Source organism: Coccinella septempunctata, chromosome 1 (assembly GCF_907165205.1).
Source record: "Coccinella septempunctata chromosome 1, icCocSept1.1, whole genome shotgun sequence".
NCBI lineage: Eukaryota > Metazoa > Arthropoda > Insecta > Coleoptera > Coccinellidae > Coccinella > Coccinella septempunctata.
The window spans coordinates 67,571,530-67,591,422 of record NC_058189.1 but is presented as its reverse complement, the minus strand read 5'-3'; the positions used below and the strand labels follow the sequence as shown (position 1 = coordinate 67,591,422).

Sequence of the window (19,893 nt, the reverse complement as noted above, 5' to 3'; positions counted from 1 at the left end):
TAAGCTGATTTTTTTATGATAGATTGGTCCTTTTCGAATGGAAAAAACCAATTTTCATTTATATTCCGCGAGAAGTTTAGATTTTATGATTTTTTTTTCGCGAAGGTCCGAAATTCCTGATTTTACTTCGACCATAACTTGAAAACTAATCCCTTCAGCAAAATTCTGTTTGCATATTCGTAATCTACGCCCTTGATTTAGTAAATGATCCAATTTTGGTGGAAATCGGAGAGATTGAAAATTTTTCCAATTTTCCATGCGTATGGAAAAATTGCGATTTTTTTAAAAAAAATTTCGGTCCCCGATCAAAACCAAATTTATACTGTCCACTAATTCGAGGTCGTAGAACACGAATATGCAAACAGATATTCTGAAAAAAAATTATTTTTTGAGTTATGGTCGATGAAAAATTCGAAATTTTGGACCTTCTCGGAAAAAGTCATAAAATCTAAACTGTTTGCGCTAAATGAATGAAATATGCTTTTTTCTATTCCCAAAGAAACAATCTATCACAAAGAAAATCAGCATATGTCCAGTGCATTTTTTCTGGCTGCTACAGCTCCTCAAAATTGCCCATTTTTTTCGAAATTTTCCAATAAAACTGATTTATTTCAACCACCTAACGAGGTAGAGCACAACTCCTTGATTTGATAGGGATCAGGGGCGTTGCGGTAACTAATTTTAAAGATCTCTGCGAGAACAACAGCGGCTTTATTCAACTAACGACATCCTGGGAAAAAAATTTATCTGCTGCTTACGTTGTGCAACTTGTTGCCAAATTTGAGGCTACTGCTTCAGTCGGAAACAAAAAGAGGGTGCATGAAAGAGACGAAGTGAGGGACATGGCTGTCCTAGATCATGTAGCAAAGGATCCGACCTTAGTACTATACTCCATTCAATTTATTTTAGCAGTCGGTTGGCCATGAAATAATTTTCTCAAGTTTTTGTAACTAGAACGGAGTAAAGTTGGCACTCATGAAATGTTGTTAATGTCATAACGCCGTTGCCACAACTAATATCAATTTTTATTACGAAAATGCCGAAAGTTATTGAAAAAAGAGACAGGGTTTCAGGAAGTGCTATTTAGAACTCAGGGCGCTCATTCAAATGGTTATACCCTAATATTCTAAAATCCAAAATAAGTCAGACGGTAGCGAAAATATTCAATTCAAGAGAATTCATATGTTTCATCCGAATCTAAACGACTTATATTTCAGCTGAATATTTCCACAATCAAAAATATTGTGAATGTTGAGGATGACAAAGAATTTCCTTCTATTGGTAGACCCAAAAAAGTGGTGGCATATGAGTATTTTATATTTGAGTGAATTAATGCGAAAAAATTACTACAGGATTTTCGATTAATGTCATCGTGGAATAAGTTCCCGAATATTGATTTCTCTATTTTTCATTTGACTTGTCCTATACATTGTAAATGTCTTAAGGTACCAATAAATACCTAATTATTATTATTATATCAATGTATTAAGATGAACAGCCAAAAATACGCGCCAGTTGTCCTGTTAATTGTTTATTCATGTGAAATTTTTGTTCAATGGTGAAGTTCATCTTGACTTGAAACTTCCTTTAATTCCTTTTACTTATATTGATGTAAGATGATTTTTGTTGAATAATGTAACATTCTTGTATTTATCTGTTAATTCCTTCGGGCGATACCCATTCCCAACCACGGCATCATATGCATTTCATCTTCGGGTTAATATTTTTGAAATCTACAACTGATGTAGTGTATTCAAACTTTAGCCAAAGAAGATAACGAACATTAACTCTTCTCAATTTAGTGCATATTATGATATTATACTGATATGTTGTATTTTCCATGCAAATAACTGGATTTGGCATGCCTTCAATCAGTTTGTATGAACTTCAATTATAATATGTTCGTCACACATTTTCCGAAGAGATTCGACATTGTGATAAAATACGTAATAACAGAAACTTTTACGTAGAAAGGGCAACATAGCGTTGATTTAAAACCCAAAAATGATTTGACAAGCGTCATAACCCCACATTTTCGTACTATACAGAGTGAAATGTGTCAAATTTCCATGGCCAACCGAGTGCTAAAATAAAAGTGTATGGAGTATAGGAAATTGTACGATGTATCTGGTGTTTCGCGCACAACAATCATGAGAATCCTTAAACAATATCAATTCCATCCTTATAAGAGCAATGTTTCATTGGGTCAGCGTCGTTAGTTGTGTACTGATGAGCTCAAAGAAGGACGAAACCAGCCAATCGCAAAACTCACGTTCTTTATAGCTCACTTTGAAGGCAGACCAATGTAATCATTTTTATAATATGATACCCTGGTCCTAAAGAAAACGTTTTCCGTACTTTTCAACCTAATGGCAATATTTCCGATCTCAGCGTGCCCGTTTCACGAAAATCTGGCCATCCCCACCTCGGCATTTTATTAATACGCCAATATTCTCGGTTATCAGTCTTTAATTCAACGCAATGTGGCCGGCAATGCGATTTTGACTTTGATGGAACGGTCGATCTGAAAGTCGGTAAGCGACAGACCAGTGTGCTACCAGTTTGGCCGCTAACGATTCTGCAGTAGCAGATTGCACGGATGCCATGCCGTTCTGTATCAACACGTCGTTTATTATAAGGCGCAATGACTTCGGTATCTTACGGAGTTTCACTTCTCGGCGAATGCTGAAAAATGGACGTATGCTAATGCGGATCCACCGAGGAATTTTGTTGGTTAAGGTGAACCAGTCGGTCGTTCTTTTTTTTTCACGAGGAAAATGGGGATCTCAGCCAATCTTCTCTTGGTGTATCATTTCCCCAAATTGTGGGGTAGGGACAGAATCAAGAAAAAGAATGAAAAAACCATGTATGCCAAAAACTATCCACCAGAGAAGACGCTCTACTTTCGTAAGTAACTTTTAACAGGTTATTCAAAGAGGACGTTGCCACAGCTAATGAATTGATTTGGCAAAAATGCCGAAAGTGATGAAAAAAGGGAGAAGATAGAGGATATCTGTGCTATTTAGAATTAGTTACCATTACCATTACCATTCAAATGGTAACTCTGATATTCAAATAATACACTGCGCAAAAAAATTAACGCACATTCTGAAAATCTCAATTTTAATGAAAGTTAACTCTACATTGATTTTATAACTTATTTTTTATGATCTCTCAGGAAGGTTTTGAACGAAACAAGACACATTAAATGGAAGAAAAATTCAGAAATTCACCGAATCTTTTGTGAAAGAAGAGAAATGAACAATTTTCAAAATAATGAAATGCTGATAAATGATTTAATACTTGGTATTTCCACCCCTTGCATTAATTACAGCTCGGCAACGACCGACGGTTCATACTCAAAATGAGTGATCTCAAAATGTTCTGATCTAATCCTTCCCAGATTTCTCCGAGTTGAATTCCTAAGTCATTAAGCGCAGCTGGATGATTTTCTGAACTTCTCAGCCTTCTATTGAGGTTGTCCCAAACCTGCTCAATCGGATTAAGATCTGGACTTCTTGCTTGCCATTCCATTCGAGAGACTTCAACCTCTTCAAGGTACTTCTGAACGATGCGCGCACGATGGGTTCTGTCATTATCGTCCATAAAAATGAATTTTTCACCAATGTATGGGGCAAATGGCACTACATGCTCTTCAAGAATGTTACTTATATACTTATCAGCATTCATAGCTCCATTATCAACGACCACTAGGTCTGTGCGAGCAGTCAAAGATATTCCACCCCATACCATAATCGATCCTCCCCCGAAACCAGTAGTATTCAGGAAATTGCACTGAGCATATCTTTCATGTGGACGTCTGTATGCAAGGGAACGTCGATCACAATGGTAGAGGCAGAATCTAGACTCATCTGTGAAGAGAACTCTTTCCCAATCGGCCTCTTCCCAATGGATATGCTCTCTCGCAAAATCCAAACGCGCCCTTCGATGGTCTGGGGTGAGAGCTGGGCCTCTTGCCGCGACACAAGTCCTTAAATCATATTCTCTGAGGCGATTTCTTATTGTCTGAGTGCTAAATTGCATCTCATGAGTTTGCTCAAGCTGAATTTGAAGGAGGCGAGCGGTTGCAAACCGTTGTCTGAACGAAGAAACTCTCAAGTAACGTTCTTGAATGGCAGTTGTTACCGGTGGTCTACCCTGTCCTGGTCTTCGGACATTCATACCTGTCTCCCTGAATCGCTGCAACATTCTGGACACATTTTCCAGAAATTTGATGTTGAAAATAAAAAATATCTGTGATATTTGGAAAATTGGGTATTTTGGCTGCATACAACTCTCTTTAAAAGATAAAAGATCAACAGATATGTAGTGTCATAGAATTAGCTAGTTACTCTGAAGGGAATTTTGTTTCTCCAGGCATAGCTCATTATGAAAACTTAGAATGGCTATATATCTTTTTATCAGGGCCGATTCGGAATAAATGTTATAGGAAAAAAGTGTTTCTTTTAACCACAAAAACATACTGTTGAAATATTTGTACGAGTCAAAGACTGTAAAAGTGACTGTAGTTTATAATTATCAACGTCATGCAGGCTATGAAATTTTGAAGCTCGATATTCTGTATCTGAAAATAATTTTCAGCTTCTGCTGTACCATTTCCTAGGTAATCTATCAAATAAGCGTTTTGGATTGTTGTTGGTTCACAATTATCAGCACATTTTAAAGATATAGTTTCCACAGACATGCAAAACGTATTCATTCGCATTATTCACTATAGCTCTATCAATCCCCGTCCTACAAACGTATAGCCTTCATCAATATCTCAACAAATCATAAATTAGCCGCTTGAAACAAGACCGATGGATACCCATACATACCAAAAAAGTTAACCTAATAGGACGTCATTATCAAACTCACGTCTAAAGGTGCGCACGCCTAGCCTACAGCGCTAAACTCAATCAGAACTGACAAATTACACGTGACATATCTCGAACAAATATCAGACAACAAATAGTCTTTGTTACAATTATTGTAATCGTTTCAAAATGGCCCGTAGGCGTTTGAGTTTCATTGCTACATGTTATGTCTTCATTTGAATTCGCCCGGATGGATTAAAGGCTGCTCAACATTGAGCATCTGGGTTGGAGCTGAGGCAGATTGCATGTTTCAGTCAAGGTGTGAATAATCAGGATGTAGCCCGGAGGTTGGCGATTTCCGTCGATTGCTGTTATTAGTGGATCAATGCAGGAGTTATCAGATATCTGTACACTTAATACTTGCAGTTCTATTCCATTCAGTTAGAAGGAGCATTTTAGAATAATTTCCTTCTATAACGCCTGATGTTTTGCACTATAGAGTGTTGCAATACCCTGTATTATGAGATATTTCAGGTGACAATCTATTCGGTTAAGGAAAATTCCTCAATTCCGACTGAACATCCTTCGTTTCCTGAAATATTTTATCCACTAACGATGAAGTGATCAAACTTTATGATATTCATAAGTCACTTGTGATTCATGAGCCATTATTCACTGGTCTATCAAAATTCATGGTCGATTCACAAGACAGAGGCTCTGATCATAGAGATATCGCTTTAGGTGTCACATATAGAGGAGCTACAGTGTGTCAATTTAATATCTTAACCTCCATGTAAAATCAGAAAAAATTCAAAATGAGGTTAACTTTGGTGCATTGGGGGCATTTCATACGGTTGGTTCAAATCGATTTGTATCAACCCTGTGAGCGTGATGATAACAACCCCTAAAAGTGGGAAGTAGGAGTTGTGTGATACCTTTTTTTATTAGAGGTCATTCGATTGCTCATTATGAAAAATGGTTTTATCTTTTTATCAGGGAATGGGAAGAAATTGTATAGGAATAAAGTGTTTCTTTTGACTTCAAGAATCCACTGTTGAAATATTTGTACGAGTAAAAGACTCACCCTGCATGATTCTGAAACTCTTCGGCACTTGGGTGGGAAACCCTTCTGATTTGAGGAGATTTGTTCCATTTTTTTGTGGAAAATGGGACGGTTTTTTTTTCAATACATTAAATGGTCGTAAAATGTCGATTCATAAGTATAAGATTTCTAATGGTGGTATTCTGCTTTAATCTGTAAGCAAATCTGTAACTTTTTATGAGCTTACAGGAAAATTGTAATTCTTAACCATTTTTTTTTCGATCTGTTGCTTACAGGAATACAACCATATATACATATGTGTGTCTGTTCCAAATCACCAGTTCCTTTGACCTTAGTTAGCTCACTATTGATAAAAATTAGATTTTGCATCATTGTATCCATATTCCATCGAATCCCAGTTCATTCAAGTTTTTTTTGTGATCTATTTGTATCAAATCTATGATTTTTTCGTTCATTTAACATCTCTGGCTACACAGGTAGGTATAATGCATAGAATTATAAAGATTGGTATAGAATTATGTGTGGTAATGCAACTGACAATCTGTGAGCTTCTCTCTGTGCTGTCTTTACCTCCCTCATTAACCTGAAAAATGACATCAATATCTGGAAATTGATTTACATTCTTCCAACGCATAGTTCTTTTTAATTAGTGAGTACGGCAGATATCGGCGGCGTCTTAATGGAATAAAAGTTGCGGTTTATCTAGATTTCGTTAATGCTGACGATATCTTTGCGATGTTGATTGAACGACCGGTGGATGGTGGCTGAGTGGTATATTTTTCATCGATTTGCTAACACCGCGTCACTGACTGGCTGCATGGAAGTAAAAGGGAATGGCGGAATTTTGTGATGGTTTGTGATTTTTTATTTTCAGTTCGGAGAATTTGATGTTTGTTTTATAAGAATACGTACCCATTGATAGATTTGTCATCTTTTTTCTTGGTTGCGTTACACTTTGTGACACTTATTCATAATTTAAGGAGTCATCCAGAAAATTTTTGTATACAGGGTGAGACTTTGACTCGTACAGATATTTTTACAGTATATATGGCCATTTTAAGTTTTCATAATGAGCTATGCCACCCCTGGAAATACCCAATTTTTCAAATTTCACAGACTTTTCAATTTTTGAACATTAAATTACTCGAAAACGGCGCATTTTACGAGAAAATATGAAGAATACTTTTATTTTACAAAAGGTGAAATAGATAGCGTCCAACTCAGTTTCAAGAGTTGAATTCTTTCAATTTTTGGTATTTTTATGGTACGTAATGGTCATAATGAGAAAACTGGAAGGAAACTGGAAGACCAGGTGATATCTTTTGTTCAAAAAAGATTAATCAAAGAAATGAAAACTTATATTCCGGAATTTATTTCATTCGATAAAACCGTTTGTGAGATAAAACATAACATTTTTTCATGGTTTTTCAACAGCCTGTACCTTTTAAACCGAACCGATTCGGAAAAAATTTAAAAATACTGGGTTTCTTTTGACCTCCAGAATCTTCTGTTAAAATATTTCTAAAGATTCACCCTGTATATAAATTTTCAAAGAATCATGGATAATATCTGAAATAAATGTTGCATGCTTTAGGATCATTTTGACAGAAACATCAATTTCGACATATATCTATATATATGAATCTGACATACGTGGATGATGTATGTAGATACCTATAAAAAAGTAATCAAAATGTGAATGTTTCTGCCCACCAAAACATATATGTAATAAAAATCATACTTTCGTTGAGATACCCTCTCAATGGTATATAGGTACAATCTTATAATTCATCATAGGTATCTCATACGTGAACTTAATAAAGAACTCTAACGATTTGTCAAAATCAGCTGACAGTTCGTTGCCGTGGGGCACACAAGCTTTTCCCCCCCCCCCCCCCCACCAGTGATTCGCATTTCAGTCGAGTATTGTGTTTTGTGGCTGTTTTGGAAAAAAATGTTCTTCCCGACGTTAGATTAGACTGACAAGACTATAACTTTCTCAGAAATGCCTTTTTACAGTGATAATAAAAAGCTTTGTGTGCCCCACGGCAATGAAGGGTCAGCTGATTTTGACAAATCGTTAGAGTACCCTATTGATAATCGCTGGTGAGGTTAGGTTGGGTTAGGTTATTTCTTGTTCTTCCTTGATATATGTATTGGTGACCGCAATACTTAATTTATCTCGCTGTAGCTATCAATTATCAAAAAATCATGAATATCTTATGAAATCCTTGTCTAGTAAGTAGAGTAGGTGAGCTTGTACGATGGACATAATATGTTGCATGCTCTATGATCATTTTGACAGAAACATCAATTTCGACATATAGGTAAATATGATCCCATACAGGGATGATTTTGTAGTTTATCGAAATCTTCCTCTGCTCAACAAAAGATATGATAAAAGTCGCATGCATTCATTGAGATATATCTTCTCCATAATAGGTATGGGTAAATATATCTTCTTATAACTCATCATCATATCTCATATGGGAACATAATTGATAATTGCTGGTTAGCTAACACAGAAATTTCAGTGAATTAGGATAATGACTTCATCAAATTTCAGGACTTCAATTATTCAAATCTACCCGAAAGCTGTTTTGGTTTGATGGACACGTGATAGGCGATCCATCGTCAGTAGGAAACAACCACATTACAATGGTGCCAACAACCAACAACATTTTCAGGTTCGTACTCCCATTTACAAATAATTACAGTTCAACCAAACCAGTAATATTCAAATCATGACGAGAAGTTGCCCCTTTATTCAAATCTATGAAATTGATTACAAGATAGGGGCGGTTTGCGGGGCCGTTATCTTCTCTAAAACTCACAGAGGTGGGTAAATATGATGAAAATCGGTAAAAAATTTAAATATTCATGTACTCTGGAACGATCTCATGTTTAGGATAATTTATGCGTTGCCGGAGCGCTGGTGGAAAGTGTTGCCAACCTATTAAAAAGTGTGATCGCGATCGATCAGGAGTAGGTGTGGGTTGGGCAGCGACCACAGACCCATTATTCTATGAACGATATTTATTTGGGCACCAGAAGCACAACGATCACCTGGAAACATTTGTAGCTTACCGGCTTATCTAGATTCGGATAGGATAGCTCACCCTTCCAGTTGTGATCCTAGGTGTCGCTATTCCCCCCTCCGACCGGGGGGCGTGGCTCCGCGAGACTGCGTCCCACATGCGCGTTGCGATCAAGGCATTAGCCGTCCAACGTTCGACCGAGTGCGCGGATGTCCTGTGCTCCGTGCGTCAACATGCGCGATTTTGTTGTCAATTTTTTGGCCGTTTCACCGCTTATGTAATTGCCGCCGGATTAAGGCATCCTCCATTGCACCCCGCCGTCGAACTGCATGCACCTACCCCCGTCGATCGCTTCGAACTACCCTTGGTTACGGTGACAGTATGGTGACGCAGGAAACTACCCTGGAAAGTGCGAATATGAATTGTGCGTCTAGGTGAGGTTGTTCGAGCCCGTTCTTGGGGTGCGTTGCGATTCTTGGTGATTTTTCTGTTTTTTTTTTTGTTGTTGTGATTTTTGCCCCCGCCGTCGGACATAGGAGGCGAACACGGAGGTTTCTGCTTCTTCGGATCTGCCGCAGATGGGAGTTTTTGAAGAGAGTGCTCCTCGCTCGCACGTGATGCATTGGGTGAGTGCCAAATCTTCATCCGGCGATCCGGACGTCGTCGTCAAACTGTCATTCGGAATTGCCACATTTATTCCCGCTGCTGGTTGAAAAATGCAATAAAGTGTTCTATTTCTCATCCCTGTGGAATTTGACATATGAAAAATCATAAAAGTAGTGCAGAATTGCAAAATTTTCGCAAATATTGAAGATCCATGACCAACTATTGAAATTGCAAATGTAGACCCTGAACTTATGGCTATGTTTTTTGTAAAATTTTTTCGAATGTTCATTCTCTATGCTCTGAAATCGACTTAAGTGTACCTACTCAAATGTTCATTTTTACAATCTTTTTTTTCAATGCAACTGCACCCAATGACTTCTACGAGAATAAATAGTTTTTCTTTGCAAGTTTTATTGGAATTGTTGTTGAATTGTTCACAATATAACCAGGGCCGTCCCAGGGCCCCTATTTGGCGTCTAATATCACGAATTCGTCCCAAAACTCTTCATTACTGATTATGGGTAGAAAGCGGCATCTTTGATGATTTTCGATCTGTCAGTATTCCTCTTGTTTCAGCCTGCATTTTCATTCGGTAACTACATACTTTGAATTGCTACAAATTTTGACGTGGCTGCAAGTGTATCCCTAGAACTTGGCGCCCTAAACAACCCCTTAGCCTGAATATAATACAAATAATCGCTTACAAGTGAATCGAAGCAGGAAACATTGCCTCAAGTTCAACGTGAAATAAAATTCACAGAAAAAAGATATTCTTATTCTTGAGTGAGGGAGGAAGATGAAAAATAAAGTAAGGTTTTAGACTGATAATATAGGATTCAAGTAAGGAATAATTGATAATTACGCATCGCGGACACATGCAATTGCTATACTCCATTCATATTTATTTTAGCAGTCGATTGGCCATGAAATAATTTTCTCAAGTTTTGTAACTAGAACGGAGTAAGGTTGGCACTCATGAAATGTCGTTAATGTCATGACGCCGTTGCCACAACTAATATCAATTTTTATTACGAAAATGCCGAAAGTGATTGAAAAAAGAGACAGGGTTTCAGGAAGTGCTATTTTTAGAATTCAGGTCCGCTTATTCAAATAGTCATACCCTGATATTCTAAAATCCACAATACGTCAGACGGTAGCGAATATATTCAATGTAAGAGAATTTATATAATGTTTCATCTGACTCTAAACGACTTATATTTCAGCTGAATATTTCCACAATCAGAAAGATTGTGAATGACAAAGAATTTCCTTCTATTGGCACAAAAAGTGGTGGCATTTGATAATTTTATGTTTGAGTGAATTAATGCGAAAAATTTACTATAGGATTTTCGATGAATGTCATCGTAGAATAAGTTCCCGAAAATAGATTTTTCTTTTTTTTAATTTGACTTGTCCTATACATTGTAAATGTCTCAAGGTACCAATAAATACCCAATTATTATTATTATATCAATGCATTGAGATGAACCGCCACAAATACGCGCCAGTTGTCCTGCTAATTGTTTATTCATGTGAAATTTTTGTTCAAAGGTGAAGTTCATCTTGATTGAAACTTCCTTTAATTCCTTTTACTCATATTGATGCAAGATGATTTTTGTTGAAGAATTTAACATTCTTGTAATTATCTGTTAATTTCTTCGGGAGATACCCATTCCCAACCAATGCATCATATGCATTTAATCTTCGGGTTAATATTTTTGAAATCTACAACTGATGTAACGTATTCAAACTTTAGCCAAAGAAGATAACGAACATTAACTCTCCTCAAGCTAGTGCATATTATGACATTATACTCATCTCTTGTATTTTCCATGCAAATAACTGGATTTGGTATGCCTACAATCAGTTTGTATAAACTCCAATTATGTCCGTCACATATTTTCCGAAGAGATTCGACATTGTGATAAAATACGTAATAACAGAAACTTCTACATAGAACGGACAACATAGCCCTGATTTAAAACCCAAAAATGTTTCGACAGGCTTCATAACCCCACATTTTCGTACTATACAGAGTGAAATGTGTCAAATTTCCATGGCCAACCGACTGCTACAATAAAAGTGAATGGAGTATAGGATTCAAGTAAGGAACAATTGATAATTACGCTTCGCGGACACAATTGCTAACTAATCTCTGCTAATTTTGTCATAATTCATTATTTCAATATCTATGGTCACGATACGCCAGAAACCACCGGATCTAGACATCAAGCTAGAGATCCTGACTTCGATAAAGTATATCATGGCGCCGTCCAGTGTTATGCACCGGACTTAAATCGATGTAAGTTGCTCTCCTAATGACATTTAATTGTCAGTTCGGTACGTCCTAATACGGCCTAATCTGAATTTCAATTCCGTGTCCGACCATCGATGAATTTTCGTGTTCAGGTGTGCTGTGTTACCCAAACAGCAAGATTTACCGTCGGACTAAGTACGTGTAGTCTTTTTGGGATGGATTTTATTCGTTTGTGGTCGGTCGAGGAATATTGGTACCTATCTCAGGGATTATCAGCGGAAGTTGTTCGAGATTATGGGTGAATGTTAGATATCGTTTTACTTTTTTATTTTTGGATGTTTCTCTGTCGAGAATTGGACAGAATGTAAAAAATTTTGCAAGCAAATGTTATGGATGATTCTGATAACTCAGGCAATGCAAATTTCTGTACAACAATGATGATATTTGAGTTCTTTCTTTCTGTAAATTGGAAATTCCAAGTAGGTTTTCCGCCAGTCAACCCAACATAAATCGTTGAAAAGAAAAACAAAAATGAAGCAAAAATTAAACTACAGAAAAAAGCATACAAAAAGGCGAGCAAAAAGGTTATATAATGAGGATGCCTCATCTTCGAACCTAAAATTTGCTAGAATTTTGCAGGAAATTGTAAAGGTAAAATGTTTTCTGAAATGAGTGAATTACACTGAGACGTGAATAAGAGCTAGAGTCCAGTCAAATTTCATATTTCCACACTTCTCCTATTTCTCACTTCTAAACCGCCAGTTTTCTAATTCAGGTGGGATTTCTCACTTACTATTCAAGATAATATCAAAATCAGTTCCATCTCTATTTCAACCTACTTTTTTAAATTTTCTTTATTTCTTCTTCTATTCGAATTTCCCATTTACGTTTTATTCTTCTGTTGTCCACTTCTTTTCTCGTCAGTTTTTGTATCTTCCATAGTATTGGGAAAAAACTTCCTATAAAACTTATCCATGGTTATTAGAAGAACAAGGATAAGTTATTTATAATATTTATCTTCCTTCGAACTCAGTATCATCCTGAAGTAGGTACTGCACTATGCTCCTCTGAAACCTATGAACTTATCAATTGGTTCTCGGAAAATTTATACCTCTCTACTTTTTATTTTATTCATACATCAAACCATCGACAGAAACACCTACATTATCCTTGGGCCCCCCAACTGCATCAGTAAATATATGCATTTATTCCTATATACACTTGCGTAAACAAGATCTTGCCAATTTTGTGTTATGTGTTGCTTTGTTGTATACTCCAGTTACATTTCACACACGAGAAATCTACGACCTTCTAATTTTGAACTCTGGACAATACGATAAATATGTTAATGAGAAATTATGGATTTTTCACACCGTTCCGAATATACCATTCGGCAGACAATCACATGATTGTTGCACCTTAATAAAATTGACGTTCTTCCCGATAATGATATCATTCTTTTTTGTATTTCATATTTTATTCTCCCAACTATTTTTTTTCGAATTATGTTTATTATTTCCTTAGTGTTCACATGAATCAAAGAATTAATATGTCACATTAACGATATATAGGGTACAATAACCTATATACAGGATGTCCTAATAAATCGAACGTCACCACGATAGAGTAGACCAAATATTATCGAATGATACCAACGTTAGTTCAACGAAAATATACCGTTTCCAAAATAATCAGAATTTTATTAAAATACCTAAAGTTTGCCGATTATCGAACTATTTTTTTCAGTCACAGGGCCAGTTTGTGAAAAGGGTATCGATTTTAAATTATATTGAACTAAGATTATTGTTTAATCTCCCCTAATTGAAATTATTTCAAGTAGTTAATCGATAACCTAAGTAAATGTAAATTAAAACAATTGTTTTTCTACATGATTTTTATTACTTAGAATAAACCCCCCCTATAGGGGTGATAATATGGGAGAAAAACGCTATCCTTAATCACAAATTGGCTTTGTGATTGAAAAAATAGTTGGAAAATCGGAAACTTTAGGTTAGGATTTTTCAGAAACGGCACATTTGCGCTCAACTAATGTGGGTGTCATTCGATAGTATTTGATCTACTCTATCGTTGTGTGACATTTGATTCAGTAGTTTTGGACCACCCTGTATGTACTGAGTGTTGTCAGGTACCGAGTAAAACATTGACGTTGATTAGACAAGTCTATTTCAATTTTGTTTTATGTTTTTCATTTATCTTCTGAGTTTAGGAGTCGTGTATTTTCTGTTGATAAAGAAATAATAATAACATACATTTGACCTATGGAGGAGTTTCTTGCGTTACAGTTTTCTCCTAAGTCCTAAAAAGATAACGTACTATCACCATGACATTGGTTTTAAAAAATATGATCTAAAAAGCCGAAGTTTATGTTTGGACATAGGGTTGATAAAATTTATTCAATCAATTAGATTACATAATAATCATTTTTTTTTTGAGGAAGCATTTATTTATTCATCTAGTATATAATAATATATTCTCTGTCAATATCTTCATGGTTATCTCTAAGGATAGAAGGAATTTAGAATGATTTCCAGAAGTTGGTGTTACGATCTACGATTTTTTTGCTATGTTGTTATGGTCCGTTTTCTTGATCTCAATGAATTTCTTCATTTTAAATATAAATTTTATGAAAAAAACGAATCCACAACTTGAAAAGAATCCTTTCAGTCTTTGCTCGGGGAATTTGAATTTTTTTAATGCCGATCCTCACCCTTATCATAGGCTCCAATTCCAAAGAATACACTTGTAGAGTTGTGTTTTGTGCCGTATCTATACCACATTCGGAGATAAGTACTACACGAAGAAAACGGCATTTTATCAGTTGTTTATTTTAGCTGGCACGGGTCACTGCGATCTGTCTGACTGAGATATTTTTCTACGGGGTCAAGATTTCGAACTCTAGTTGGCCGACACCCTGTCTCCTCTTCTCACACTTTGAGCTGATACTGCGGTTTGTTTTTTTCAGTTCGTTGTTGCTAGGCGAGAATTTGTAGAACTGGATGTGGCGGCCAATATATGGTCGGTATCAAAGTGGCAGAACTGCATAAAAACCTGAAACTTTACCCTAGGAGTCGACAATTTCTCGAAAATTTAAGAATCCTGCTTGATTTCAAGACAAGATCAAGGAATTTTATGTCAATACCAAGATATAAAAAAACAAGAGACCTAGAAATATCTTGTCTAACCATGAATACGCCGAAACGTGTTTATTTGTGAAAAAGATTACATTTCTCAACATGAAATACCCGTTTCTATTTATTGCACACATTTTTTGTTAGAAACTTCACTTTCAGGCATACACTTTTTATGTTTTTCAAAACATGGTATAATTTTGGCTCATTTATTATCTTCGCCGTTGGTACTTGTGTCCACCTGGATTCCGAAAGAATAACACAATTCCTTTCTGTCAGTATTGCCACTAGTACCTACCACTATCTTGCATTGGTATAGGTGAGATAAGTTTTTTTTTTAATTTCTTGACTTTTTTTCAAGACAAGACGAGAAGTTCGTCATCAAACAACAATTCTTGTCTTGTCGACCACTATGACTGAGTACAGTAGAAGGCTTTGTTGCACATTAATAAGGACCAAGTGAAAAGTTCATCAAACATTCTCAAAACAACAATTTCACGGATCGCATGGAACAAAACAAATATCGTTCGAAGAATTCCACTACTAGTGATGCAAACTTAAACTACCTTCCTTGAACTTCCAAATTCCGAAATGCAATCCAGAATTCTGCATCATATTTCAGAATTCTGACTTGTATCTCAGAATTCTGACTTGTATCTCAGAATTCTGACCTGTATCTCAGAATTTAGACTTGCAACCCAGAAATTTCAACTTGTATCTCAGAATTCCGACTTGCAACTCTGAATTTTACTCGGAATTCTGTCTTGTATCTTTGAATTCTAACCTGAAAGCTCAGAGTTCTGACTTGTATCTCAGAATTCTGACTTGTATCTCAGAATTCTGACTTGTATCTCAGAATTCTGATTTGTATCCAGAATTTAGACTTGCAACCCAGGAATTTCAACTTGTATCTCAGAATTCCGACTTGCAACTCTGTGTTCTACTCGGAATTCTGTCTTGTATCTTTGAATTCTTACCTGTACCTAAGGATTCTGACTTGTAGCTCAGAGTGCTGACTTGTATCTCAGAATTCTGACTTGTATCTCAGAATTTAGACTTGCAACCCAGAAATTTCAACTTGTATCTCAGCATTCCGACTTGCAACTCTGAATTCTACTCGGAATTCTGTCTTGTATCTTTAAATTCTTACCTGTACCTCAGAATTCTGACTTGTAGCTAAGAGTTCTGACTTGTATCTCAGAATTCTGACTTGTATCTCAGAATTCTGATTTGTATCCAGAATTTAGACTTGCAACCCAGAAATTTCAACTTGTATCTCAGAATTCCGACTTGCAACTCTGAGTTCTACTCGGAATTCTGTCTTGTATCTTTGAATTCTTACCTGTACCTCAGGATTCTGACTTGTAGCTCAGATTTCTGACTTGTATCTCAGAATTCTGACTTGTATCTCAGAATTTAGACTTGCAACCCAGAAATTTCAACTTGTATCTCAGAATTTCGACTTGCAACTCTGAATTCTACTCGGAATTCTGTCTTGTATCTTTGGATTCTTACCTGTACCTCAGAATTCTGACTTGTAGCTAAGAGTTCTGACCTGTATCTCAGAATTCTGACTGGTCTCTCAGAATTTTGACTTGTATCTCAGAATCCTGACTTGTACCTCAGAATGCCGACATGAAACTCAGAATTATGACTTGTATCTCAGAATTCAGACTTGCAAATCGAATTTTTGAGTTGTATCTCAGAGCACATGGGTGCTGATGAACTTGATACGACGTTCCATACCTCAACTAGTTTTAAAGCAATGAAATTTAAAATTTTGTGTCGAAGTGAAAAGCTTTCTTGGCTGACGGGCGATCAACTGCAGTTTCGAAGTTAGCAGAGGTCAAGGAATCTTTGTTTGAAATGGTGAAAGTTGACTTTTTTCGCAGAACCTTTATTTTGCCATTTCGAATTGAGAATATCAACCTCTGAATGTTTGCAGGGTTTTTCCTATTACGAGGTTATTAAGTTATAAATAATTCTCTTATACACGTCAAGTAATAAATCAATCCATTTACTCTTTCACGTCTAGAAAAGACGTGTAATAAATTTCATTTACCCGCTATTAAAGCAATATATGCAAACCGAAACTCTCCAGACCAATGTTTCTCTTATCTACCCCTATTTTCCGACAAGAAGTCCTTTAAAGTCCCGCCGATACCGCATCCACCTGTTTCGTCTCGAAAAAACACACATTTCTTTCTCGAAACACGTTTATTAAGTACGAGAAAACAGATTGTCCCATTAATTTACATGCTACGAAACCAATTAAAAAAAAATAACCACTTCGAGTATCGTTTCAGTTAAATTTCCATCGGTTCTTACTCCGATAATGGCCGTATTATGAATGCGAAAAATGTTCCACCTGCCATCTTTGACCTAATAAAGAGCCATTCCCACTCTTTGTCGAACAGTAATTGTTGGTGAATTTTCTTTGAATCATCATTATAATTTGTCCATGCAAATCGTCTGCTGTGAGAGAGGAGAGGAAATCTGTATATTTTAGCGCGGACGTAATGATGGGCAAGGTGTTTCTCGATGTTGTATTATGCAAAAAAAAAGAGGAATGGGTGTAAAATTGCAAATGAGTCTCGGTCGGACCAGACAAATTGATGTTGACCTAGTGATGAATTAATTAATGAGTCTTGCCACGGCCTCTGCGGCTGCTATTGGATTTAATAAATTTTTGATTGATGATGGATGCACTAGGTTCGGTTCTGGGGAGATTCGGATTGTGAGCTGTGAAGTTCAAATTGGTTTTGCGACTTATGGTCCTATCTTTTTAGTTGGGGTATATTTATCCCTGATTTCGCTGCTTTTTACAAATTTTACTCAGAATAGGAAGATTTGAGAGTATTTAAACGATCTAGGTGTGTAACTCTTTTATAATTCATGAAACAATTTCATAAAACTTACCTCTTGACATTCCATTTTTGAACTGTCTGAATTATTCGAGAAACTATTTTATTGAAGAATCGAATTCCTTTCTTTTTGGACTTAGTTTTTCCAATATCATTTCAACGACATGGAATAAGAATTTGTAATCATCCGAGATTCTACCCTCCAGGACGAGGAAGTTTTATCATTTTTCAAAGATAACTCGTAGATAACCTTATTATAACTATCTATCACAGATTGCTTTTGTAATAATGCCTAAAGATAAAGTTAATTTGGACATCTGACAACCCCTGCCCTATAAGGATCTACGTCCAGGTTCATATTAAAATTAAAAGTCTCTTGAAGCTTTCCCTTTAGTGTCATTGTAGCATTTCAAAGAAAGCTTAAAAATTGAAGAGTTTGATTCGAGGTTTGATTACTATACTGACCGTATAAAAGACAGTGTGAGTCTTTGACTCATATTAAACAATAGATTTTGCGCTCAAAAGAAATACTTTTTTCCTCTGCCATTTTTTCCTAATCGGATCGGTTTAAAAGATACAGGCTGTCGAAAAACCATAAAAAATGGTATTTTTAGTTTTATCTCACAAGAGGTTCTCTCGAATGAAATGAATTTCGGAATATAGGTTTTCATTTATTTGATGAATCAGTTTTTCAGTTTTCTCTTTATGACCATTACGTACCATAAAAATACCGAAATTCAAAAGAACCCAACTCTTTGAAATAAGTTGGACGCTATCTAATGAATATTTGAACGTTTTGTAAAATTGAAGTATTCTTCATTGTTTGGGAATCTAAATTTCCTAATTCATAAAACTATCAATAAAATTTTGTTATTTGTTTTTATGGGCCAAATTAAATTAAGAAGTATTTGTTTTCCGTCAATAATTTTCGAATTTCGCGGTGATTGCAAGTTACACCACGAAAACATCCGCAACTGCTGTTTTTTCGGACATATGTGGAATCAGTATTGTTCTTACGGCCGAACTAGAGAGTACTCTCGCTCGATAAATTATTATTAATATTTACTACGACAATCAGAAAATACGATCCATTGCTGTGATCCATAGCTACACGACTCCGAACATCCAGGAATCAAGAAAATAACGAGGTAAGCAGTTGCCCTATTTTTTTTCTCTTCGAGGTGTACTTGCTCGTATATTGTTTCATAATTATTCTCTTTCTTTTTTTAACCAGCATTCATTCCTACGTTGACATTCATATTTTCTCGTATATTGCGCCGTTTTCGAGTTAATTTGATGTTCAAAAATTGAAAGGTATCTGTGGAATTCGAAAAATTGAGTATTTTGACCGAATGCAACTCTTTTTAAAAGATCCACAGATGTGTAGTGTCACAGATTTATACTGAAGGTTATTTTGTTTTTCCAGGCGTAGCACAGCTGATCAATAAAACTTAAAACGGCTATAAATTTTTATCAGGACCAAATCGGAAAAAAAAGGTAGAGGAAAAAGTGTTTCTTTGGGCCTCGAGAATCTACTGTTAAAATATTTGTAGGAGTTGAGAACTCACCCTGTAAAGAGGGCGAATGAAAGACTGCCATCCGTTTCATAGGTCAAGGTAGACTCAATATCGACAAAACCAAAATCCTGGTAAGTCCGCCAGAGAAAGCCTTCAAACACATATCAGCATGGAGAATGAAAGTCTGCAACAAGTCGAGCAGTTCAAATACTTGGGAAGCTTCATAAATACCAGGGCTAATCTAGACACGGAAATACAAAACCGTATCAATTCGGCATTCTGGAAGCTAAAGGTCAGAGTGTTTAAAAATCACGACCTCAATCTGAAGACCAAGACAGCTGTTTACAAAGCAGTCGTCCTCCCAACGCTTCTTTAAGGAAGCGAAAGCTGGACGCCCTACAAGCGACATTTTAAACAGCTTGAACAAACGCAACAACGTCATCTGAGACAAATAATGCACATCAGATGGTTCCACAAAGTTTCGAATGCAGAAGTCTTGCAACGCGCGAGTTGTACAACAATTGAGACTCAAGTAACGAGGGCCCGACTCAGATGGAGCGGCCACATTCTGAAGATGCAAGA

The 19,893-nt window shown here is 36.2% G+C and overlaps 1 protein-coding gene across 2 annotated transcripts in view; it reads left to right on the top strand.

Moving 5' to 3' along the window:
* Positions 1 to 9,056: 9,056 nt before the first annotated feature.
* The window catches only part of LOC123317089 (LIM/homeobox protein Lhx9-like), a 227,357-nt gene continuing 216,520 nt past the window's right edge, over positions 9,057 to 19,893 (top strand). The window contains exon 1 of one of the 2 annotated variants that reach the window (XM_044903468.1): positions 9,057 to 9,544. In XM_044903468.1, coding sequence (XP_044759403.1) covers positions 9,497 to 9,544 — 48 coding nt within the window. In that variant the 5' untranslated portion in view covers positions 9,057 to 9,496. The remainder of the gene's footprint in view (positions 9,545 to 19,893) is intronic. The other variant, XM_044903460.1, reaches the window with a different exon arrangement.